This window comes from Somniosus microcephalus, chromosome 15 (assembly GCF_052327205.1).
Source record: "Somniosus microcephalus isolate GS21.2 chromosome 15, FLI_Smic_1.0, whole genome shotgun sequence".
Classification (NCBI taxonomy): Eukaryota; Metazoa; Chordata; class Chondrichthyes; order Squaliformes; family Somniosidae; genus Somniosus; species Somniosus microcephalus.
In genome coordinates, this window is record NC_141001.1 from 55573657 (window position 1) to 55598819 (window position 25163).

General features: G+C 44.7%; 1 protein-coding gene across 1 annotated transcript in view; it reads right to left on the minus strand.

The window, feature by feature from the left end:
- Window positions 1–25163, minus strand: part of otog (otogelin) — a 332167-nt gene that overhangs the window by 83324 nt on the left and 223680 nt on the right. Inside the window, exons 31-33 of the mRNA XM_086008512.1 lie at window positions 20862–23170; window positions 19454–19631; window positions 13169–13314 (exon numbers count right to left, since the gene is read on the minus strand). Coding sequence (XP_085864638.1) covers window positions 13169–13314; window positions 19454–19631; window positions 20862–23170 — 2633 coding nt within the window. The remainder of the gene's footprint in view (window positions 1–13168; window positions 13315–19453; window positions 19632–20861; window positions 23171–25163) is intronic.

Here is a 25163-nt window from a genome sequence, read left to right on the forward strand (position 1 = left end):
ACATGATCAAGCTAAACACTAATTTTAAAGAACACCTGCTTAAATCCAATGAAGAAAAGCTTTTGAGCCATCATGCATTGAAGATTTTGCCTATAATTTGTCACCCTATTGAGATGTTCCCTATTCAGGAATACCAAAGTTTTCATTAATTTATGGACCATCAAGCTACATAGCCTGTGTTGAATACAAAGTAGCTTTGACTTCACATTGATGCAAACTGAGCAGAGTAATGTAGGTGCAAATTCGCCCCAAGCTCATTCATGCTTATCTCATTTATTTAACTCCAGGAGGTTGGCTCACACAGCCTCAGCTTTATATCTCTACAGTGAAACTGCAGTGATGTGAAGTCAAGTTAAAATGGGTGTTTTTTAAAAAACTTTACTTTTTGAATCTCTTTAATGTAACAGGCCGATGGCACAGCCAGCTCTCTAGGAAGTCTCTCCCACCTCCTTTAAGATGCTCCTTAAAACCTATCTCTTTGAACAAGTTTTTAATCACCTGTCCAAATAGCCCCTTTGACTCTGTGTCAATTTTGGATGCAGTATTAAAAGGGGCAATCACCTGCAAGCACTCAGATCATGGGTATTCTATTGCTATTACATTTTTTGAATATCCACCGGAGAGTTGTCTTGGAGATTCTGCTTACAACAACAGCTTGCATTTATATAGCGCTTTAATGTAGTAAAACATCCCAAGGCACTTCACAGGAGCGTTATCAAACAAAATTTGACACCGAGCCACATAAGGAGATATTAGGGCAGGTGACCAAAAACTTGGTCAAAGAGGTCGGTTTTAAGAATCATCTTAAAAGGAGGAGAGAAAAGTAGAGAGGCAGAGAGGGAATTCCAGAGTTAACGGCCTCGGCAGCTGAAGACACGGCCACCAATGGTGGAGCGATGAAACTTACACACAATTGGGCTCCTGAAACAACAGTTTAGGTACCTGGAAATGGCTGGGGGCTCTTTTCAGTGCAGCTCACAGAGTCTTATGCATTGTGCTACATATTGCACAACTTTACTATTCAAAGAGGTTTGCACATGGAGGAGGAATAACAGGAGCAACTCCCCTCATTTGACAAAGAAGATTTGGGTGAAGGTGAGGAAGGAGCAGAAGAGGGAGGACTACTACAACACCTTTCAGCCAGAGATGAGCCGATTGCTCAGTGCTTTGGTTGACCTGCTTATTCCCCTGAAACATTACACAATTCCCCTCTGCAATTACAGTCCTTGTTAAGCTCTCCCACCAATCCCTCAACTCTGCAATAAAGAAAATTGAAACTACTCAACCAACTATCATATATATAACCTTCTGATGATGCACACTCATAAGCTGTTATGAAACTACACGACAGACAAAAGTGTCAAATGTGAAAAGGTTGAGATGCTCATGGTTGGTGACCTCTGGAAGCTGGGGCCTGGCTGCAGACTACAGCACCTCAGCTGATGCTGGAGCAGTCTGGCTCAACTGGCTCTCTGACACCATAGCGGGTATTGGTTGAGGGGTGGCGAAGGTAACAGACACGAGAGTGCGAGACATGCCATTCCCATGGGGGCTGCAGCTCATCACTCCCACTGATCTTGGGAGAGCAGACGTAAAGTTCAAACTGTCCTAGTGGTCCATCAGCCTATTGAGGTGGAATAGAAATTAGAGTCTGAATGACATCAAAGCTGCTGACACATACTCGTGATGTGAGGAGTGCAGCTGCAGCATCCATGAAGGTTGTTATATGCTCTATGGATGACGGAAAAGTGCTGATGCCCTGCAACAGGATACCACACAAGCTGGAACCAGACTCCTCCAAACTTTAAGACATAATACGGCAACTCCTTGGCAGATTTTTAGAAGATGTCGTACAGTTGCATTTACATGGATAGCAGCTTTGTTTTGAAGGCTCGGACCCTGAAGTCAGCATCTCTGTCCTTCTCAGCAGAGCTTAGAGTCAAGTTTGCCCTCAGGCTAATTGTCTCCTGGATTGTCCTTCCCACTTGTCTCTGCTCCTGCTCACTCATGCTGGATGCTACACCAAGTGCAAAGCCCTCTAACTCACTCTCTAGACCCCCCAGAGTGACAATCTCTGTGCTGGTACTTGGGAAGGAGCATCTCCCAGGGAGGATTGTTCTCTTAAACAAGGTCCACGTGTTGAGAAGGGGTAAGAGCTAGCATGGTACTAACAAACTAGACAGTAACAGTTGACAGGCTTCACTATGTAGCATAATGTTGGCAAGCTAGTTGAATGTGGGATTGCTCGAGGTGAAAGGGTACAAGTAAAGGGCAGACATCCTGCTCACTGTAGCACCCACAGCTTGCCATCTCCAAAACCTTTTGCTCTTTGTGGGCCAATGATCTCCAGGGCTGCCTGCTCCATATCACTAAAGCCCTGGATGTTAGCTTGTCCCAACTTGATCTTGCTCCTCTCCCTTGTGTTGAGAGCCATTTTTTTCCTGCAGGAAAGGTGGGGCGGGGTGGGGGGGAAAGAGAGAGGGGTTGGGGGTGATTTTGCCAATGGGGGTGCGTTGGAGGCGGGACTGCTGCTTGTCGGGTTTCAGTCCCACCTCCATCGACTTGTGGCCAACCCACGCTATTTTCCCTTGATTGACCTTGTTAAGCCCATCCAGCGGGCTTAGCGGGCCAATTAAGGGGAAGCTGGTTACAGAGAACGTCAGCGTATGACGTTTCATCAATCAAAAATTTTTGACAGCTGAATTGTCATCATTTGACAGCTCTGTGAAGCTATCAAACACCGACATTCTCTGTTGTTTGATGAGTTCTTGTATTCAAGACTCATCAAACCTCTTTTGTGAGCAGAAATTAGATGGTTGTTGCATCGGAGAATGCAGCAACCATCTGTCATCTCTGCCGGTGAGATGCGGGAGTCTCTGGTTCCCCAACTGTCGAAGCCTGCAGGAAGAAACAAAGGTAAGTAAACATTTTCTATCACTTTTCACTCATCTCACATACTCACCTCTCCACACTTACACCCATCACTTACCTCCACAGCGCACTTTTGCACCCCTCCAACCCCCGCAGACCCACTGCTCGCCTCGGTGACCCTGGCGGGGTTTCCCGACATTGGGAAGCCCACGCCTCTGGTGGAAAAATGGGGATAATCCTCTTAACTGCCTGTTAACAGGCAGTTAAGTGGCTGTAATCCTCTTCCCGCCTCCAGAAGACAGGACCCGGCGCAGGTCGGCTACCCGGCTCCTGGGAAGATGGCACGGAGGCGGGTTGGGGACGTGATGGGTACCCGCCCCCAGATTCTGCCATTTTCCCGGCAGTCCAGCCTGCAAACGCGCCTCCTCAGGGCTGGCAAAATCCAGCCCAGTCAGTTAGTGAGTGTGTATTGAAAAGGAATGTGCACTTGTGTGGGACTTCTTCATGTACATATGCTGAGAGAAAGAAGCAAGTTGCAAGCAGGATTGGGAGGTGTTCAATGGAAAGAAAGTGGTTGAACTGTGAAGTGAGAAAGGAGTCATCAGAGGAGTTAATTTTTTGCATTTACTACCATGCTGTTAGTGCCTATTGTGAAGGCTGCAAGCAAGAGGTGAGTGTGTTTGGAATGAGAAGGTAAGGTGGTATATATTGTGACTAGTGGAGAATGGTGTGATGCAGGGAAGGGAGGTATTCAGGCTGCTGGGGAAGGGGGAGAAGGGCTGTTGTCAGGTGAAATGCAAAGAAATGGAGAAGTGAAGACCTGTACTTGTTGTGTATGTACCTTTAAGAGAATAACTGGTCTCAGACTGCAGTACCGGCAGTGACCACCCCTGTATAAAAGGCGCTAGTGAGCCTCTGTTGTTTCAGTTTCACTATTGACTTCCACCAGTAAAGACTTATTTTGTTCCACTCCTGCTGTCCGTGTCTCAATCATTCACGGACGTAATACTGGCGACGAGCAGATACGAACCTACCTACAGTCTGCACCACCTCCTGGGATCCATTCCGACAGCGAAGTGAGCAGAGGTCGAGGCCAGAGAGAAAAGAAAGTAAGAGGCAGTAGAAATGGGCGTCGACCGTGGGCATCCGCCCTGTGTTGCAGAGTTGAAGATTGCTGGAGAAGCTGTCGGATGCAGGGCCTGGTTCCTGTCGACGGTGCTTCAGCTAAATCGGGCTGGTGGCAGGTAGTGCACTGATCCTTCCTGGGCTGCGGCGGTCGTGAACTCGAGCGGGTGGTTTGCAACGGGGCCGAGCAGCGTTGTCGGGAAGGAGAGAGAGAGAGGGTGGAGCACACAGGGTGCGGCCGGTGCTACGAAGCCGGGCTGCGTATAGACCCGCGAAGAGGGAGGCAAGAGTCCCACAGGGTTGTTCCACGACGGGAAAATAATTCTAAAAATATAAATATTAAACGCGCAAGAAACCATGGAAAGCAGCGCTAACAACAGCGGGGAAGAAGGCAAAGTGCGGGAGGCGCCATCTTAATCAGCGGGGAAGAAGGCAAAGCGCGGGAGGCGCCATTTTAGATTTGCAAGATGCCGAAGACTGGCTGTATCACTGCTTTTGATAATACAATAGAGGACTGGACCACGTATGTGGAAAGAGTCGAGGTATATTTCGAGGCAAACGAAATAGCGGAGGAGAAAAAGGCATCGATATTGCTAAACTTAATGGGCGCTAGAACGTACAGCCTATTGCGGGACCTGATTACTCCAGCCAAACCGAAGGCGAAGAGTTTTAACGAAATTGTTGCTGTCCTACAGGAACACCTAAACCCTGCACCGCTGTTGATAGCAGAAAGATTTAAATTTCACAGGAGAACTCAGCACAAAGATGAGAGCAATGCTGAATATCTTACGGAACTACGCAAGCTATCAAAGCACTGCCAGTTCGGAGCAGGACTGGCAGATACCCTACGGGACAAATTTGTCTGTGGACTCCTGAGTGAAGGAACACAGAAGAAGTTACTCTCAGAGAAAGAGCTGACGCTAGATAAGGCTTTCAGCGTGGCAGTATCGTATGAAGCAGCAGCCAGGGGAGCTGCAGAAATTCAACAAAAACCACAGGAATACGGCACCCACGAAATGACACGGGGATTTGCAAAATGTTATCGCTGCGGCAGAACTAACCATGACCAGAAGGACTGCTGGTCCAAAGACAAAATATGCAGGCAATGCGGGAAGATGGGACACATTGCACGAGTTTGCAGGTCTGGGAAGAAGACCAGCGACAACAAAAAGGCTACTAAGGAACCGTACAAGAAAGTACAAAAGATGACGGACAGTAGTTCCGAAGACCAGATGAGCGATAGTGAATCCGGGAACAGGAGACTAAGCTGTCTCAAACTTCACAATGTAATCGCAAAAGAGGATCACCGAGCCATTTGGGTCACCCTCACGATAGCAGGGTCCCAAGTTAAAATGGAATTGGATACAGGATCAGCGCTAACCATCATGAATCGATGAGACTACGAGCGGCTATTTTCACACATACCCTTGAGAGAGACATCCATCGTCTTGACGACGTATACGGGGCAAAAAGTATACCCCAGAGGAAAAATAAGGGTGCCTGTCGAATACAACGGCAAGAAAATATGGAAATTGTATCTCTACATACTGCCAAATGGTGGACCACCGTTATTGGGACGGGAATGGATCAGGAAGATAAACTTAGATTGGCACTCCATTCATGCAATGTCGGTGGAAGGTAAAAAAGATGAAGACGTCACTCCTGGACAATTGTCAACAATCTTAGCTAACGCCAAAGAGGTATTTCAACAAGAACTGGGCACGCTTAAAGGCGTAACTGCCTCGATAAAAATAGAAGAGAATGCAGTTCCCAAGTTTTTCAAAGCAAGACCGGTACCATATGCAATTCGCCCAGCCGTCGAGGCAGAGCTGGAGAATCTGGAGAAGGCGGGCGTGTTGTCTAAGGTCGACTGGAGCGAGTGGGTGACACCCATCGTTCCTGTCATGAAGAAAACGTTAAGCAACAAGTCCGGAGAGCCAAGGAAGATTCGCATCTGTGGGGATTTCAAGGTGACGGTGAACCCAGTCCTTCACACAGTACAATATCCTCTTCCAAGGATAGAAGACATCTTCGCCTCACTGTCTGGAGGGAAGCGTTTTACAAAAATTGACCTAGCACAAGCATATTTGCAGATGGAGGTTGAAGAGTCCTCTAGGAAGTATCTCACGATAAACACTCACAAAGGTCTTTACCAGTATCATCGATTGGTGTTCGGAGTAGCATCGGCTCCAGCAATATGGCAAAGAGCGATGGAACAAGTCCTGCAAGGGATTCCGGGGACTCAGTGTTACTTGGACGACATCCTTGTGACAGGTGAAGATGACAGTGAACACCTTAACAACCTAGAACAGGTGCTCACTAGACTACGGGAACATGGGCTGCGAGCCAACCGCCCCAAGTGCGAATTTTTTAAGAAACAGATATCGTATTGTGGCCACGTGATTGATGAAGAGGGGTTACATAAGTCCCCTGACAAAATTGAAGTGGTTGTTAAGGCCCCAGCGCCTGAAAATGTGTCGCAACTGAGGTCATTCCTCGGATTGATGAATTACTATCGTAAGTTTTGTAAAGTCTGTGGGTTGTGCAGTTAATAAATACACAGACTTCAGAAGTAACAAACAAAACAGGTCTTTACTATTCGAAGGACCGGGCGAATCTGCCCCAGCAATCCTGCCACAACACTTATATACTGGTGTGGTCACTATCGGTATTACAGTATACAGAAGCCAAACAAATAGTGCCACACCTAAAGTAGTTCTCTTAAAGGTGAACGGTTACATTCAATAGTTCCCTTAAAGGTAGACGGGTACATACACTACAAGTTTTTGCCGAATTTGTCGACAATTCTGCACCCACTGAACGCCCTGCTACGAACAGGGGTAGCATGGAAATGGAGCGATGATTGTAAGCGTGCTTTTCAGAAGAGTAAGGACTTAATCACTTCAAGGGAAGTATTGGCTCACTACAACCCAGCACTGCCGATCAGACTGGCGTGTGATGCGTCTCCCTACGGCATTGGGGCGGTACTGTCACATAAATTCCTTGATGGTTTAGAGAGGCCGATAGCTTTTGCGTCACGCCCGTTAACTTCTGCCGAGCGTAACTATGCCCAGATTGACAGAGAGGCCCTCAGCCTAGTGTGGGGGGTGAAGAAGTTCAATCACTACCTGCACGGTCAAAAATTTACTCTACTAACCGATCATCAACCTCTTGTCTCCATTTTCAACCCTCAGAAGGGCGTACCGATAATGACAGCACAACGGCTGCAGAGATGGTCCCTTTTCCTAGGGGCACACCAATATGACATCGAGTACAAAGGAACTAAACAGCATGGAAATGCTGATGGATTGTCACGTCTACCGTTGCCGACGGTGGAAGAAGAAGACCTTGCAGTGGATCCAATGGAGTTATTCCACTCGACCATAGTCGAATGTCTCCCTGTGACGAATGCAAACATAGAAGAGGAAACACGGAATGACCTGACACTATCACGGGTCTATGATTTAACGGTGAAGGGATGGCCAGCACATGGCGAACCACTGCTGCCAGCATTCTCGCCGAGAAGAGAACAGCTGTCAGTGTGCAGAGGAACCTTGATGTGTGGACCCAGAGTAGTAATTCCACCTAAGTTGACGGATAGAGTGCTCAATGAGCTTCATGAGGGTCATCTGGGAGGGGTAAAAATGAAGAACTTAGCCAGAGCGTTTGTGTGGTGGCCGGGAATCGATAGAGAAATCGAAGAGATGACCAAGAGCTGTGCAGGATGCCAGAAGGTCCAAAACGCCCCACCACAAGCTCCTCTGCATCCATGGGAGTGGCCCTCATCTCCATGGCAAAGGGTGCACATTGATTTTGCTGGTCCCTTCATGGACTCGATGTTTTTAATTGCGGTGGATGCACATTCAAAGTGGCCAGAGGTAATAAAAATGTCCTCAACCACCACAGAAAAAACTATCACAGTTTTACGAACCATATTCGCCAGGAATGGGCTGCCTGAACAGATTTGCTCTGACAATGGACCACAGTTTGTGTCTGAAGAGTTCCGGAAGTTCTTAAAGAACAATGGTGTTAAGCATTACACATCTGCCCCATATCATCCAGCCACTAATGGATTGGCCGAGAGGTTTGTCCAAACATTCAAGAAGGCTATCAAGGCAATGTGTAATGAAGATATACCCCTACAACACAAGGTGGGCAACTTCTTGTTTGCCTACCGGAATGCGACTCATGTGGTTACCAACCAAACTCCAGCCATGATGTTCTTCAATCGAAGACTATGATGCCGCTTGGATTTGGTTAAGCCAAACGTCCGAAGAGATGTGGAGAACAGGCAGTTTCAGAATATGAATGAAAGGCCGACCAGGAGTTTTGATAGGTCAACCAGTTTTGGCCCGGGACTACCGCACTGAGAAATGGCAGCCAGGAACGATTTGTACATGACAAGGACCTCTCATGTATACCGTGGACATTGGGGAGAGCATTGTAAGACGCCATGCTGACCAGATTCTAGAGTCACTGGAAAACGTCAACTCCACACCACGATCTGATACACCTGGTAATGAAATCGACGTTCCAATTGCAGCTACCGCAGAACCGGTAATATTGGAAGCAGATGCACCAAACAATGACATTGATCCTGACTCAACATTGCCAGAAGAACCTGATACCCCAAAGAGGCGTTATCCAGACAGAATCAGGAAGCCTCCTCAAAGACTGAACTTATAATTGCTTAAACTTAACCAATGTATCTAGCAACAGTAATTGTGATTGTAATTAGTTATCATTTAGTTGTTAAATGAATGTTATGTACTGTTTATCTAAAAGGGGAGGAATTGTTGTGTATGTACCTTTAAGAGAATAACTGGTCTCAGACTGCAGTACCGGCAGTGACCACCCCTGTATAAAAGGCGCTAGTGAGCCTCTGTTGTTTCAGTTTCACTATTGACTTCCACCAGTAAAGACTTATTTTGTTCCACTCCTGCTGTCCGTGTCTCAATCATTCACGGACGTAATAGTACTCACACTTGCTGCTCTGGTTAGGTCCTTTTCCTGCATTGTATCCAGGTCCTGGGCATAATGCTCTTCGAGTTAACAACCTCTGACACCTCCCCCCAGACCTGATTAATGTTGCGTTTTGGCATCTTCTTTCCAACACCTCAAAAAATAAGGCGACTTTCCCTTCTTTTACCTCTTGAACAAGGACCGCCAGGGAAATGTCAGAAAACTTGGGGGCTAGCTTTCATCTCTTTATAGCACTAACAAACCCCAAATGGCACTAAAGTGAATGCAACCTCACTTTAAGAGGTGCATTCATGCTTTACGTATCCCTCTGAAGGTCTGCCAGAAATTACACCCTGCAAGTGGACGGGCAACCTGCCAATCAAATGTTAATCAGGCCCGGCAGTTAAAATCCACCAGGCCTCACGCTGATGAAGGTAAGCGGGCAGCTTATTGCATTTTTGGGCCGATCTTCGACTTCCACCTGAAATGAGCGCAAAGTCGGTGGAACCTGGTTGAAGCTGCTGCCCGGAGGCCAGAAACAATTTCTGGTTCGGGTCTCATTTAAATGCCGACAGCAAGCTGCAGGCACCAAACAGGCAACCTGTTGCAGCTCACCCATTGCTGGAGGGCAGGAAATCAGTCACCTCCCATGCTGAGCTGGCTGGCAGGTTGCGTTAGGGAGGGTAGGGGGAGGCAATCGTGGGGGGACGGAGGGGAGGTCTTGCTCGGGCCTGCTGTGTGCCACAGTTTTCTCCTGGCACCACAAAATTTAAAATTTCTTTGACAATATTTTGAGTGGTCTCCAGTGGTCGCTTTAATTACCGCTAATTGGACCGCTAAACTCCTGCTTCAGTGCACAGTTCACCCATTTGTAGCTGAAAATTGCAATTAGGTTCCTATAACCATTGTTGGACCCAAATTTGCATATTTATACAGCTTCCGGCCAAAATTTGGCAGGCTCGACCATTTACAGGACCATCTGAAAATTGGATCAGGCAGGCCTTGCGCTTCAATGGGGCGGCCGAGATGACCATTTTTCAGGTAAAAAATGTGCAGCTGGAAGTTGAAAATTGCCCCTCTTGTCTCTAGGCCAAAGGTTGTTCAGCCTTATATGGTCCGGAGGGGGAGGGAGGAATGTGTGAAAAACTTGATTTCATAATCGAACCTTGATGCCCCAGTACAGGAAACTCTCGATTTACCGGCACCTAAATAACCGTAAATCTCTGTTAACCAGCAAAATTCAGGAGTAGGTTCAGGTAAGTTTTATTTCATATTCGTGGCCGTTCCTGGATCTGTGGCTGTGTAATCGGGGTTCCTGCACAGGGACGCTTGGTCTGTGGCCGGGGTTCCTGCACCTGTTGCTAAGCAACAGGGAAGCCTGGATTTGTTGCTGTGTACAAAGCTCTCGTACCTTTTAACTATACCTCTCTGTAATCCGGACTTTTTGATAAACCGGCACCATGCCGGTCCCGTCGGTGCCAGATAAAAAAGTTTTCTGTACAATGACAAGCTCTGTGATTGTCCATTTCTGATTTGATTCCTGCGTCCAAATCATTGTTTACAGAGGCTATACAGCTTGCACTTCACTACATCATAGAGGCATGATGCCACTGCCCAGTAGATGGGACTTCCACTCATTCAAACCTAATGGTGATGGGGAGGAGGATTTAAAAAAATCTATGGGTTGATTTCTCGTTTAAATATTTGAGAAGCAAATACATACTTCAGTAGACATCACCATCAATTGCAACCTACTGTCTCCTCGGTCAAAGCACAAACAATAGATATGAATTACTAAAGTATAATGGCCCAGTAATTCCGGGCACAACGCGTGAGTAAGGACAGGGTACTCACGCGTGTGCCCGGAGGAATTGCCGGTTTTCAGCATGCACAGCGCATGCGCTGAAAACCAGCATTTCCTGTCCTCTGACCCAAGGGGTTAAGAGGCTGAACACGTGTGCGGTATTGGGCAGCACGTGCGACTTGGATTTCCTCTATTTTTAGAGAGTTGCGCGTGTGTAAAGGCCGCCGGTATTTACGCATTGAAAAACCACATGCAAGTACTTAGTTTTACAGGTAAGTGGTCTATTGTACAATTGAGAATTTTTTTTTCCACAGCTTTGTTATTTTTAAAGAATTTACAGTAAGGTAAGTTTAGTTTTAGCTCCGATTTTTTATAAAATGTTTTTTTTCAAATTTTAAAATTATTGTTTAAAATAGTTTTTCCAGAGTTCTTTATGGTTCATTTAAGTAGTGCAATGTTTTTTTAAATTTTCTTTCAGGTTTAAGTAGTGTTTTGGGGCCAGGAGTTTTCATGAGTTTGACAGCTCTTACTGTCAAACTCATGAATTAACTTTTGCAACCTCCCATTGGTTGCCCTGTGCTCACGTGATCCCAGCCGGCTCATCGCACTAAGTACGCCGCTGGGTCACGCACGCACAGCGTGGCAGGACCTCAAGCGGGCCAGTGAGAGGAAATGCAATGCGGGCCAGAATTAAAATGTCAGCGCGCCGGGTAAGTGAACATCGGGGGCTTGCACGCGCGTCAAGCTCCCGATCCTAATTTCAGGGCCATTGACATGTCTCTGAATTATCAGTCTCCTTAATCATCTTTGTTCATTTAACATACATTGGCCTAGAAATTGAGTGCCCTTAGCGCCGATTTTGCGGCGCTAGAGGGCCTAGCGCTGCAATTGGCGCCGGCGCCGAAATTGCCTGGGGCCCTTCCGCCGCGGTAGACCGGTAGCGCTGCGCCGGCACCGATGACGTCATCGGTGTGCGCAGCGTCCCGGTTGCCATGCCGACGGGCCCCAGCGCCGAAATTCAGTTGCGGCCGCCTCGCCCGTGGCAGCCGCAACTAAGACTCTGGCAACAGAGTCTTGCAAGTCTTTGCGCCGGCGCATTAAAGGCCCCGCGGCGGCCGGCCGCTTTCCCGCCGGCCGCCTGGCCGCAGCTCCCTCCCCGGACTTCCCCCCCCCCCCCCCCCCGGAACAGAAGCAAGCCCGGCACTTGTCCGAGGTGCCGGGCTCATTTTTTTAAAGATTTTCGCGGGCCGCGGCCGGGTGCAGGCAGCTCCTCCTTAAGGGAAGGAGGAGGCCTGCACTTCCCGAGCCTGCCGCACCGCATCGGGTGCCGCAGCGCCGGAATTGCGGCGCGAAACGGCAGTTAGCGCCGATTTACCGCCGCAAAGACCCTTCAGTAGTGCCGGCAGCCGTTTGGGCGCGGCCCTGCTGAATTTTTGGCGCGCGCAGGGGGACTTAGCGCCGGCACTAACTTCCGGCGCTAAAGCCCTGGCTAAGCCAAAACTCAATTTCTAGGCCATTACTAATAGTGTAATATGTACTTCAAAATGGGAAACTGATTTTTATTTTTCTATAAATAAAATTATATGAGAAAAAACACATGGGGCAAGTGCAATACTAATAATACTCTACTGCAGAAAAGCTAACTGCACCCAAGATAACAAGGTTTGATCCCTGGTCTGTTTTGACTTTTGATCTAAGCTGGTAGAGCAGTTGGGGTGCTAAATTGGCCTCAGCCCCTCCAGGCTAGTGAGGGGGGAAATCAACCAGGGTTCCTGTTCCTGATTGCTATCTAGTAACCCCTGCTAGAAAGTGTTCATGTGTGGATATTGGACGCATGTGTGGATATTGGCTGAGTGGAGAATCAGGCTTGGCTATGATTCTCTCCACAATCAAATAGCCTGCCAGCACTCACTGTCTAGGCTGACGGACAAAGAATGATCACTTGAGCTAAGTATTGCAGGGCTTCCGGTGTTCATGGGGCTGTACCGCAGCAAGAGTCAGCACCTGCAGGTGAAGGGAGAAACTTGCCAAAAAAAAGGTCTGAACTGCAGTGTTTCCAAAAGTTATGGAGATAATACGCAACCTATAAACACTTGCAGCAGGACCCCAAGTGGACCAGCTGCAAACTCCCTCCTACCAAGGCAAATGAATTACATTCATGTCAATGTTATTCTCTTATAACAAATACCAGTGTAGTAACACTGCACTGAATTATTAAAATAGATGCCGAGGAATTCCTTTACTTGAAGTCGGCTCCCAAAGCGCACTTGATTAAAAGTAAGGTAATTGTGTTGAATGATGAGAGATATTTAACAATTAGAAAGATGTAGAAATTCAGACGACCTTGTACTTTATGCTGTGAGGTAACGTGGATTCTCAGGGGTTTACATTATCTTGAACACTTACCATCTGGCTGCTGAGACATTCGCTGATCCCTACAATAACGGTTTCATTTGCCAGTGAAGCAATAACGTATGAAGCAGCTCCAGAAATGCCAAAGCCACTTCCATCGAAAGTAATTATGTGTAGATTAGCGAGAATGGAACACCGACCTATAAAAATTAAATAGCTTGTGCTGTAATTAAAAACTAGTTGCCAAAGTCAGTAAACAGAGCTTCAAAAGGGAGGAACACTCCTGTTTAGGGAAGGAACACATCTAGGAGAGCCCTACCTCCTTTCACATCGTACACAAATCATACAACGGTGTTTTCACAATGACTTAAATAAGTACAGTGTCGTTACAAAACCTGTTCAAACTTCTATTTACCTCAACGATACCCATTTTAAACAGCATATGCAGGAAAGATTCTGCAGTAAATATTTTATAAAATGTAAAAACATGCAACACATAAATGTATAAATCTTCCAAATTACACAATAGCAGCGTCCACACATAATCATTTTTTTCATTACGTGATAACTATGGTTAATAGATCCACTGCTCTCCTACATAACATTATATAAAAGGTTATTGTCTTAAAGTAGCATGTCTGCTCTTCCTTACACACGAGGGCTGATTTTCATTCTGTTTTCAGGCAGCAATGAGATGGTAGTGCAACAAAAATTGGGTATAGGTCTTGCTGTCCCTTTCCTATTACTGATCTGCCCGTCACCATTTTGATCAGGGCTGGGACATAGGTCCTTTGACTGAGGGCTTGTATAGAGGCTGGGCCTTGCCTGCTTCAGTTCCTTTCACAGTTGTTGTGAGCCAGTTTATCCTGTAAGAAGAATGGGAGTGAACTAATGTGGTTCTTGTAAAGGGTTGTACAGATGTGTGAGCAGACTTCATATAGTGGGCATGCTGAGAGAGAGAAACAGCAAGTTGTGAGCAAGTTGGGGAGGTGGTCAATCATGTGCAAGAAAATGGCTCCAATATGAAAGCAGTTAGCAAAAACGTGAAATGCTCTCCAGTTGTTACCAGGGTAAAAGCAGAATGCTGTTTGTGCCTGTTCTGAAACTGAGAGTTGGTACAGTGTCCTAATGTGATTTCAGTAGAAGCATGTGGAGTGGAGGAGGGAAATGTTTGGAGTGCTGAGGAGGCAGGAGGGGTGGGCAGATGTGTTCTGTGGTAAGGTATCATCCTAAGATAAAGAGAAGACAAGACATCATTCTCACCTTTGCAGTCTGAGTAAAATCACGAAACTCCACTGCAGCATTACTAAATCTTGGTGCCCTGGCAGGAGACATCTCTCACCCAAAGAGAGAAATAACTGACGAGTTAAAAGACACCTCTGCGTTAAGAGGTGGAAGCTCGCTTAAAATAGGCCTCAGGCCCGCCAGATAACCCGACCTCCAAATCAACGAGATGCCAATCAGTGATGTAAAATTGTGGGCAGCTTGCCTATGAAATTCAACTGAGAGCTGACCATTAAAATGGTTTGGGAGTCTCGGTGTCATCAGGTGGGCATGCCAATCACTCTGCCCACCCAATGTGCACCACATAGGATGATCTGCCCCACAGCCTTTACAGGTAGGGGTAACATTTCTGAGTCATTGCCGATGACCAGATACCCTGGCATGAAATCGGAAAGTTAAGCTTTAGTGTCAGCCTGGAATGCTGGAGCTATCCTTTTTTCACTTGATTATGGGAAAATGTTCTCTCTTTTTAATTTCATTTTACTATCCGTTAAGAATATAAGTGAGGATATTTCTGTTCACTGACAATGTTTAACACAAGTTCAAATGTCAATCGTCAATTTAATGTGGAGTGGGAGGCCCCTTATAGACAGCTGGCCTACACAAGACAGTTATGACAGCCTCTACATAGTTTCTGTTTATTTTACATTTTTTGCCAAGTAATTTGGTGCAATTCCAAATGGCCTTTTCTACTTCAAAAGCTAACTAGAGAGATTCAGAATCCATGTTTTCATTACAATTCTGGATTTTTTTTTTTTGAGGGTATGGTATAGGAAATTAGAAGGAAAAAATGTTGATCTTGTCATTCAATTGCCTTCTCCTCAGAATTCCTAACACAATACGTACAAAAAGAAAAATGACTTCTCTACACTTAAGCTTCAAAATGAAACATGTTTTTGCGCTAATGTGCACATTTCAATGATCTCTCAATATAATGTTTATTAAAGTCCTACAGCTGTAGTTTCAAAGGTGAATAAAGCATTATTTTTGTATGAGTATAAGTTTAGAAGGAAACGGTACTTAACATTTACTGCAAATCATGTCATCTGATTGTGGAAACTTGTTTGCCAAGACCCCCACCAGTAAAAAAAACCTTAAAAGTAGAATAAGCCCACCCTCTTAACAAGCCAACTTCACCTGAGTGTTGCAGAGAAAAACACAGCTATAGTAACCCCATGAAAAGGAGATGAATTTTAATCAAAGATACATTTTAAGCATGTTGCCTCTCCTTTCCTTTTTCCCTCATGGTTTGCATTTCAGGATGTAGCGCATCTTGGGAAATAATGATAAGTCAGTCAAAACTTTGTTCTCTGTTTATCAGGTCATCTGAGCCACTCAATAAAATGTTACTGTCTTTTGTCATGTATAATAACAGCCTAGGTGTTATCTTGTATGTAACATTCTCCAATTTGTTTTACCTAATTTACTATTCATAAATCTGTTAATCAAAATTTGATATGTTTTATTTGCATATTAAAACACTAACTTATCCCTCAGACTGCTCTCAGATTTGTGGAAATCGGATCAGCTCTGTGACACTGAAAAAAACAGTATTATAGTAACAAAACTACTCAAAAATCAGGAATATTTTAGCACTGAAATAATGCTATAGAACTAAAATACATATATTTATACCGTCTGCTTGCACTGTCCTTTTCTTCCATTCTCGTTCTCTCACTTTTTACCATTTTAACTTTGTATCTAATTTGACGTGATTTGTGCATTTTAACTTTTTTTTTAAATGTAACTTTTAAGTATTTCAACTTGTATGTTTTCTTCAGCCTTCTTGGTTTCTCCATTTTGGAGTTGGGGCAGTATCCAAAAAATTGACAAGATGGCTCTAATGGCCTTTTTATTAATCAAGTGTGTCATTGGTGGCCTATGGAGCTCAATCCTGCTTGGGCAATATATAATTGTGTGTGGCAAAGTGAAGGCTAATATCTGGCAGCTATTTTACACATAGACAGAAGCAATTAGTGGAGAAAATCTTGGTTCTAATTTTCTTAGAGCTGTTGTGAGAGGGAAATATTATCAGCACAAAGTAAGTTGCACTGTTGAGATTATCCACAATAAAGCTTCGCTGAAGACATTTCAAGGTAGGCAAGCACTTGTAATATTTTCATTAATGACTTTCAATAACTAAAAGCTCTGGCTGCTTGTGATTGCATTAAACCACCATCACCTTTTAATTAATGATTAAATAATTCCTGAAAAAGCTAACAGTAACAGCAGATGCAATAAACCACAATCTGTCTTGATATCTTTCATCATGCCTGCCTAGTTGGTTTGCAATTAAAACATGTCTGTGAAAATGTGTTTAACGACTAATAGCAGTCCAGTGCCTGTATGATTTCACTATGGTATATTCTCTAATTGATGTGAGGTTAATAAATTCCATAAGCTAAATCCCATTAGTTTTTGATTAAGAAATGGTCTAAATTTCAGATAGTTAAAATAATGGCCTGGGTTTTCCAGAGCCTACATGCGGCCGTAAGTGCCCCGCAAGTTCCAAGTTTCCGCATGCGATGCACATGCGTGAAAACACGGAACTTGCGATCTGTTAAGTTTCAGCTTGACAGATAGTTCGCATATGCAGGAAATGGACATTCGCTGGTGGAGAGTTGGGCTATTTTCCCAACTACTTCCCAGTGAATGCCCATGAAACCCTTACACCTAGCAAAAGCAGGCGTAAGGCCTTCTTTTACCAGCATAAGGGTTTAAATAAATATTTAAAAAGAATTTTTTTTAATGATTTAACCATACAAAAACTTTTAAAATTAGTTTAGGTTATTTTTGGCCCCTTGAAAAATGTTTAAATTTATTTTTCAAAACTTATACTTTTGTTTTAAATGTTTAACTACATTGTATTTTAATTCATTTTAAACATGTGATGATTTATTTTTGTTTAGGCTGTGTGATAATGTATTTTTTATGTGATTTCTATTATGCTTATGGGGATTCCATACGTAAATAGAATCCCCATAAGCATAATGGGAATCCCCCTTTCTGATTGGTTGGGCCAGCCCACGTGATCCCAGGGATGCTTGCGAACCGCACGTGCCCCTGGGAAACATGGGCCTTTATGCAGGTGTATGCCTGCAGGCCCAGGAGCGCGAGTCTTCGTAGGTCTGGGGCCATCAGGTAAGTACGAATTTAACTTGCGGTTCGGAGGCATTCGCCAGTGGGAAACCTCCGACTGCAATTTTAGGTCCAATATAAACTGGTTATTTCTGCATTGGTTTTGTCTTTGCAATTATTGGGCAGGATTTTCATTGGGCCATGGAGGCGGGATTGGAGGCGTGTGGGGGTTAAAACCTCGAAATCGGGGGGAACGAACCCATCCCGCCCCCAACCCACCTCCATGCCAGTTTCAAAGGAGGCAGATACCCGACCTGTGCTGGGACCCGCCTCCCCGAGGCGGGAAGGGGATTAGTGCCAATTAACTGCCTGTTAACAGGTAGTTAACAGGCAGTTTTTAGCCTAATCCCTATTTTTATTCCTGAAGTGTGGGATTCCCGATGGCTCCAAACCATGCCAAGTTAGCGAGGCGGGCCGTCGGGCTGAAGGACTTGGAGGGTTCGAGATGTCCGGTGTTCAGGTGAGTGATGGGTGCATGAGTGAAGAGGTAAGTGTGTTTGGTGTGTGTAAAGTGTTTAAAAAAGTTTTACTTACCTTTACAGCCTTCCTTCCTTCAGGTCTCGGGGGTCCCTCACCTCACCGGCACAGAAAGCAGAATGGCCGCGAGCTGTCAAAAGTTGCAGCATTCAGCCTTCTGTTCTGGAGAGATCTCTAAATCAGCCTGAGAGGAAGGAATTAACTTAGAGTACAGATTGTCAGTGTTTGACAGCTTCAAAGAGCTGTCAAACACTAATATTTCATCTGTCAAAAGCGCTTGACAGATGAAATGTCAATCTGTGATGTCACCTGTTGCCGGGTGGCCCTTGGCCCGCTGAGCCCGCTGGGTGGGCTCAACAAGGTCAATCAAGTGAAAATCGCGTGGGTTGGCCACAACTCAATGAAGGCAGGACTACAACCCCGAAAGTTGTAGTCCCGCCTCCTACACGCCTCCAGAATCAAAATCCAGCCCATTGTGTCTGCCCAATTGGCATAAAATAGCCAGGTAAAGGTTGGTACTGGTAATAATCTTGCATTATAAATGTAAAAATTTAACTGTGCAAAACTGCTCCTCGGCTTCCTCCCATGAAGGTTTAGGTATACACAAATAATCTATTCAACAGTGTTGAACCAAAGAATTTAAAATAAAAATTAACTTTATATTTAGAAAATAAAATGTATTCTCTCTTTATAAAATATATTAACAAAAGATCAACATGATTATTCTGATCCAGACCAACAACCCAGATTAAGTGGTTTAATGCAACAATAGCTGTCTGCATTGTTCAAAATCTGGGATAACATATTCACTGTTGACCAATGTTATCACCATTTGTGCTATAGTATATTATTTAATATTAAACTATAAAAGCTAATAATCTTTCCAACAGTTTAACAAAAGGTTATACACCAGTTGCAAAGTATTTCAGTTAAATTGAGGTTTAAATAATATAATTTCAGGTAAATGATTAAGGGCTTTGAGTGTAATAGCTGTAAGTTCAAGATTTTCATGTTGCCCTATTAAGTGAATTTTTTTAATGTAACATTAAGTTATGTAATGAATAGTTAATTCATGGGCATATGATTGTGAAATGTATTTGTAAGCGGGAGTAAATACTGAAAAGATTATGTACAGGAAGAGCAGAGATGAGCAACGTAAGTAAATTTGTTGGGAATCTTAAAGATATGAACTGACAGTTATAAAATAAAGTCTCTTTTCTATTTTGTAGACCTGGCTCTAATTCTATTGACTTCTTGAATAAGAACATCCCAGTTTTTCAGTATATTCACAATTATCCAGCGTTGGGACAGATCTCAGCAACTGAACTCACTTTATGGGCTGTGTGGATTTACAGCCTTGTACCGCCTTTATATGAAACATTTATATGAAACATTAACTATTTTTAGATTAAAGCATTAGAACAAAGCCAGATGTCTTACATGGGCATTCCCACTGTGGACAGCACTTATCACTGTTCACCTGCACAGCAAATCCCTGGAGCTCACAGCTGGGTGGAGTCACAATATAGGGACAGTGATGTGATCTATTGATTTGCATTATTTGCCCTTCCACACAGATTTGTTTGATGCATTCATCTAGATCCTGGGGAAGTGGAATCTGCAAAACATTTAAAGAAACAGATGAATTTACATTGAAAGTAAGATTGAAACTATATATTTTATCATCTATAATCCCAGTGTACAACCAATGGTGAACAGCAACATGAATACTCCAATAGGACAAGAATATGGCTTTTGCTTATGCCTAAACAACAAACGTAACTGATGACAAAAGGCAATATAACTACAACAATTTGTATTCATACAGCGCCTTTAACGTGGACCAACATCCCAAGGCACTTCACAGGAGCGCTATCACACAAAATTTGACACCGAGCCACATAAGAACAGGTGACCAAAAGCTTGCTCAAAGATGTAGGTTTTAAGGAGTTTCTTAAGGAGGTGGAGAGGCAGAGAGCTTTGGGGAGCAAATTCCAGTGCTTAGGACCTAGAGAGCTGAAGGCACAGCTGCCAATAGTCGGGCAAAGAAAATTGGGGATGTATAAGAGGCCCAAATTGGAGAAACGCAGAATTCTTGGAGGGTTGTAGGACTGGAGGAAAGAAGAAAGACTTGCGTTTATATAGCGCGCATTTATATAGCGCCTTTCATGACCATCGGATGTTCCAAAACGCTTTACAGCCAATGAAGTACTTTTTGAAGTGGAGTCACTGTTGTAATGTGGGAAATGCAGCAGCCAATTTGTGCACAGCAAGGTCCCACAAACAACAATGTGATAATGACCAGATAATCTGTTTTGTTATGTTGGTTCAGGGATAAATATTGGCCAGGATACCAGGTATAACTCCCCTGCTCTTCTTCAAAATAGTGCCATGGGAGCTTTTCTGTCCACCTGAGAGCAGACGGGGCCTCGGTTTAACGTCTCATCCAAAAGATAGCACCTCCAACAGTGCAGCACTCCCTCAGCATTGCACTGGAGTGTCAGCCTGGAGTGTTCCTGGAGTGGGACTTGAACCCACAACATTCTGACTCAGAGGTGAGTGTGCTACCCACTGATCCACAGCTGATATTAGAGAGCAGTTAGAGAGAAAAACTGGCAAGTGGCCTGCGTGGGAGCTTCAGACAGCAGCGTGGCCACGTGGCCGCACAGCTAAACAGAAACATTGGCTGAGACCATCGATATTACAGAGATGGAAATAGGGAGAAGAGAAACCAGGGGTTATCTTTGCATATCATAGCTTTTACCTATACAACATCATGTACAGGAAGTAACCTTGCAGCTAACTAGGTACTCAGTGAATATTACCTGTTCGCCGATCTTTTACTTACTATGCATTGACTGGTTGGAGGGATGGTCAAAGCTGTTGTATAAGCAGTTGCTGAGAATACTGTTGGGCCTGCTACAAATTCTGATGTACCAGGTGCAATAATTGTAGACAAGGTGACATTGGGCAAGGTGACATTGGGTGAAGTATGTAATGTAGATAGAAGTGATTCTGAGGTAGCTGTAGTTGATGGCTGTCTTGTTGAAGGAACAGATTTGACTGAGGTTTCTTTCCACTCAGTTGAAACAGTCACACTCAAACTTTCAGATACAGGTCTTGTGGTATTAGTGAGCTTTGGAGATGGTACTGTTTTTCCTGTAACTTTTTCAGTTCCAATAGAAATTGTTGTAGGAGTAACAGATGCTGTAGTTGTATTAGTAACTCCTTCTGACGTTGTAACAAACAATCCTGTAACAGATGTTTCATTCACTGCAGCTGCTGATGTTTCTGTTGTTAATGGTGCTGTAGACAGAACTATTGTAGGTCTCGTTACACCTACTTCCACCGTTGTGGCTGTTACTTTTTCAGTGACTGTGCTGCTTGTAGAAGAAGTTGCAGTTGATGTTGTTGAAAGTAAAGTAACAGACGTGGTTGCATTTGTTGCTGGTGCAACGGCTGTCAATTTAGAAGTGAGCTCTGAAACAATTGTTGTTTGGGGTGTTACTGAGGTTATATTTGTTATAAGTGATGTAGGTAAAACTGTGGTTGTCCCAAGTTGAGTGATTGTAGCTGCAGTGGTTGTTTTAGGTGTTGAAACAGAAACTGGGGACATTTTTATAGAAGTTGGAATTGCTGTGGTTGGTGATCTAGTCGTTTGAACAGATGAAGTTTCCAGTAGAGTTGAGCTTTGAGTAGCTGTGGAAGTACTGAAGGTAGATTTGAGCGCAGTGGTTGGTTGTAGTGAAGTTGATTTACTTTTTGCATATGGTTCCGCTGTTGAACTGGACGTCTGTGGAGTTGAAACAGTTTTGAATATTTTCACAGTTGAACTTGTTTCTGGTGCTTTTGTAGATCGTGATGGATACGAGTGTACAGGAAATGATGTGATTGTTTTAGTTGGAAATGGATATGTTACAGGCGTTGATGCTTTGACAGCTGTTGTTTCTGAGTACATTGTAGCAGATGATGTTGAATACACTGTGGTAGCTGATGTGGGGGCAGCTTCTTTTGAGGCTGTATATAATGTAGTTAAAGCTGGATAGGTCATAGGTGGAATTGTTGTTGAGTGTGTTCTTGGGCTCAGTGGATAAGTTGTGGTCCTTTCTGTTGAAATGGGTCGTGTTGTAATTACTGTAGTTGTTTCATTTTTTTCTGTTATTGGAACTAATATTGCAGAAGAGGCTGTTGTAAGTTTTTCAGTTGATAGATGCAGTGTTGGCTCTGTTGATGTTGATGTTATAAAGACTCCTGTTGAAAGTGGGTACACTACTGGCATTGATGATTTGGTCTTTTCAGTTGTCAAGGACACTGTTCCAGTAGAGAACGGATGCACTGTAGAGACTGGATAACTAGAACTTGTAGTCTTTGTGGTTGTCTTGGTGAAGGTAGGAAGCGTAGTTGATTCTTTTGAAGTAGGATATGCTGTGGTTACTTTTGAAGTTGGAAATACAGATGTTTTTTGTGTCACTGACTTTGTTTCTACTGACGGATATGCTACAGTTGTGGAAGAGGAAGTCTTCCCTGGTAGTGGTTCTGTTTTAGAAGAAATTGTTTTAGTTGTAGTTAGCCATACTGATCCAGTTTCAAGTGCTGTTGACAATGATGGTATTCCTGTGGTAGTTGTTGAAGGCATCGTTGTAGTGACAGTAGGCTTTGCTTCAATTGAAGTGGGTAGAAAATGTGCTTCTGTTCGTAATTCAGTTGTACTTGTGGTTTCTGCTAATTCAGGCAAAGCTGTTGCTGAGGTGGTTACTGCTCTTGCTGAAGAGACTACTAACACAGAAGTAGGTGATGTTTTGCTCTTTGTGAAATATGATACCAAAGCTTGTTCTGTGGTAGATGTTGTTGCTGATGTTATCTTTTGTCCAAAGGTGGTTGTTCCTGTCAATGATGGAATTAGAGAAGTGCTTGTAGTCATCACTACTGGAACTGTCGACAGATGAGTCACTATAGGGGTTTCTATTGTTGGAGTAGAAGCAGTGGTCTTTGCAGTACTCGTTGCTATCAGAGAACCAGTATACTGGCTTAATGCAGCTGTTGTACTATAAGTCAATGGTTTAACTGAAGCATTAAAGGCTGGAGAAGTGGATATTTCGGGTGATGCTGATGAGCTTGTGGGTTTAGAAGGCTGAATATAAAGTGCTCGCCTAATACCTAAGAAAAACAGTAAACAGATATTAGTTCCTGACTTCTACCTCTTCAACAATATGGAAACAATGAAAACCTGGATATATTTAGCATATCTTATTTTGGGTATTATGGCAAATTCTCTGCTACAGAGAGAATTTTTCTTGGAAAACAGTGTTCATGTACATATTACACTTGTAGAATTGTAGAATCATAGAAATCATAGAAATTTACAGCATGGAAGGAGGCCATTTCGATCCATCGTGTCCGCGCCAGCCGACAAAGTGCTATCCAGCCTAATCCCACCTTCCAGCTCTTGGTCTGTAGCCCTGTAGATTACGGCACATCAAGTGCACATCCAAGCACTTTTTAAATGTGGTGAGGGTTTCTGCCTCTACCACTCTTTCAGGCAGTGAGTTCTAGACCCCCATCACCCACTGGGTGAAGAAATTTCCCCTCAAATACCCTCTAAACCTCCTACCAATTACTTTAAATCTCTGCCCCCTGGTTGTTGACCCCTCTGCTAAGGGAAATAGGTCCTTCCTATCCACTCTAACTAGGCCCCTCATAATTTTATACATCTCAATAAGGTCTCTCCTCAGCCTCCTCTGTTCCAAAGAAAACAAACCCAGCCTATCCAATCTTTCCTCGTAGCTAAAATTCTCCAGTCCAGGCAATATCCTCATAACTCTCCTCTGTGCCCTCTCTAATGCAATCACATCTTTCCTGTAATGTGGTGACCAGAACTGCACGCAGTACTCTAGCTGTGGCCTAACTAGTGTTTTATACAGTTCAAGCATAACCTTCCTGCTCTTGTATTCTATGCCTCGAAGAGTCGCGGATGTAGGTGGGAAGAGACTGGACAAGGGGAGAAAAGTTGCTGTTTGGCAAACTGACCTCTACCTAGCGGACACTGAACGCCAACTCTCCGACACCTCCTCCTACCTCCACCTGGACCATGACCCCACTACCAAACATCAAACCGCCGTTTCCAAGACTGTCACTGACCTCATTTCCTCTGGAGATCTTCCCCCCCCGCGGCCACCAACCTCATAGTTCCCCAACCCCGCACAGCCCGCTTCTACCTCCTTCCCAAGATCCACAAACAGGACTGCCCTGGTAGACCCATCGTTTCAGCCTGTTCTTGCCCCACAGAACTTATCTCTTTCTATCTCGACTCTATCTTTTCTCCCCTTGTCCAGTCTCTTCCCACCTACATCCGTGACTCTTCGGACGCCCTCCGCCACTTTAACAATTTCCAGTTTCCTGGCCCCAACCACTTCCTTTTCACCACGGACGTACAATCCCTCTACACCTCCATCCCCCACCAGGATGGCCTGAAGGCGCTCCGCTTCTTCTTTGAACAGAGGCCCGACCAGTCCCCATCCACCACCACCCTCCTCCGCCTGACTGAGCTTGTTCTCACATTGAACAACTTCTCCTTTAACTCCATTCATTTCCTCCAAATCAGAGGTGTTGCTATGGGTACCCGCATGGGTCCTAGCTATGCCTGCCTTTTCGTGGGATATGTGGAACACTCTTTGTTCCAGTCCTACTCGGGTCCCCTCCCTCACCTCTTTTTCCGATACATTGATCACTGTATCGGTGCCGTTTCCTGCTCTCGCCCTGAACTAGACAATTTCATTCACTTTGCCTCCAATTTCCACCCTTCCTTCACCTTCACATGGTCCATCTCTGACTCTTCCCTTCCCTTCCTCGACTTCTCCGTCTCCATCTCTGGGGATAGGTTATTGACCAATATTCACTACAAGCCCACTGACTCCCACAGCTACCTGGACTACGCTTCCTCCCACCCAGCCTCCTGTAAGGACTCTATTCCATTCTCCCAGTTTCTCCGTCTCCGCTGCATCTGCTCCGACGATGCCACCATCCACACCAGTGCTTCCGACATGTATTCCTTTTTCCTCAACCGAGGATTCCCCCCTACTGTGGTTGACACGGCCCTCGACCATGTCCGTTCTATCTCCCGCACTTCTGCCCTCACCCCTGCCCCTCCCTC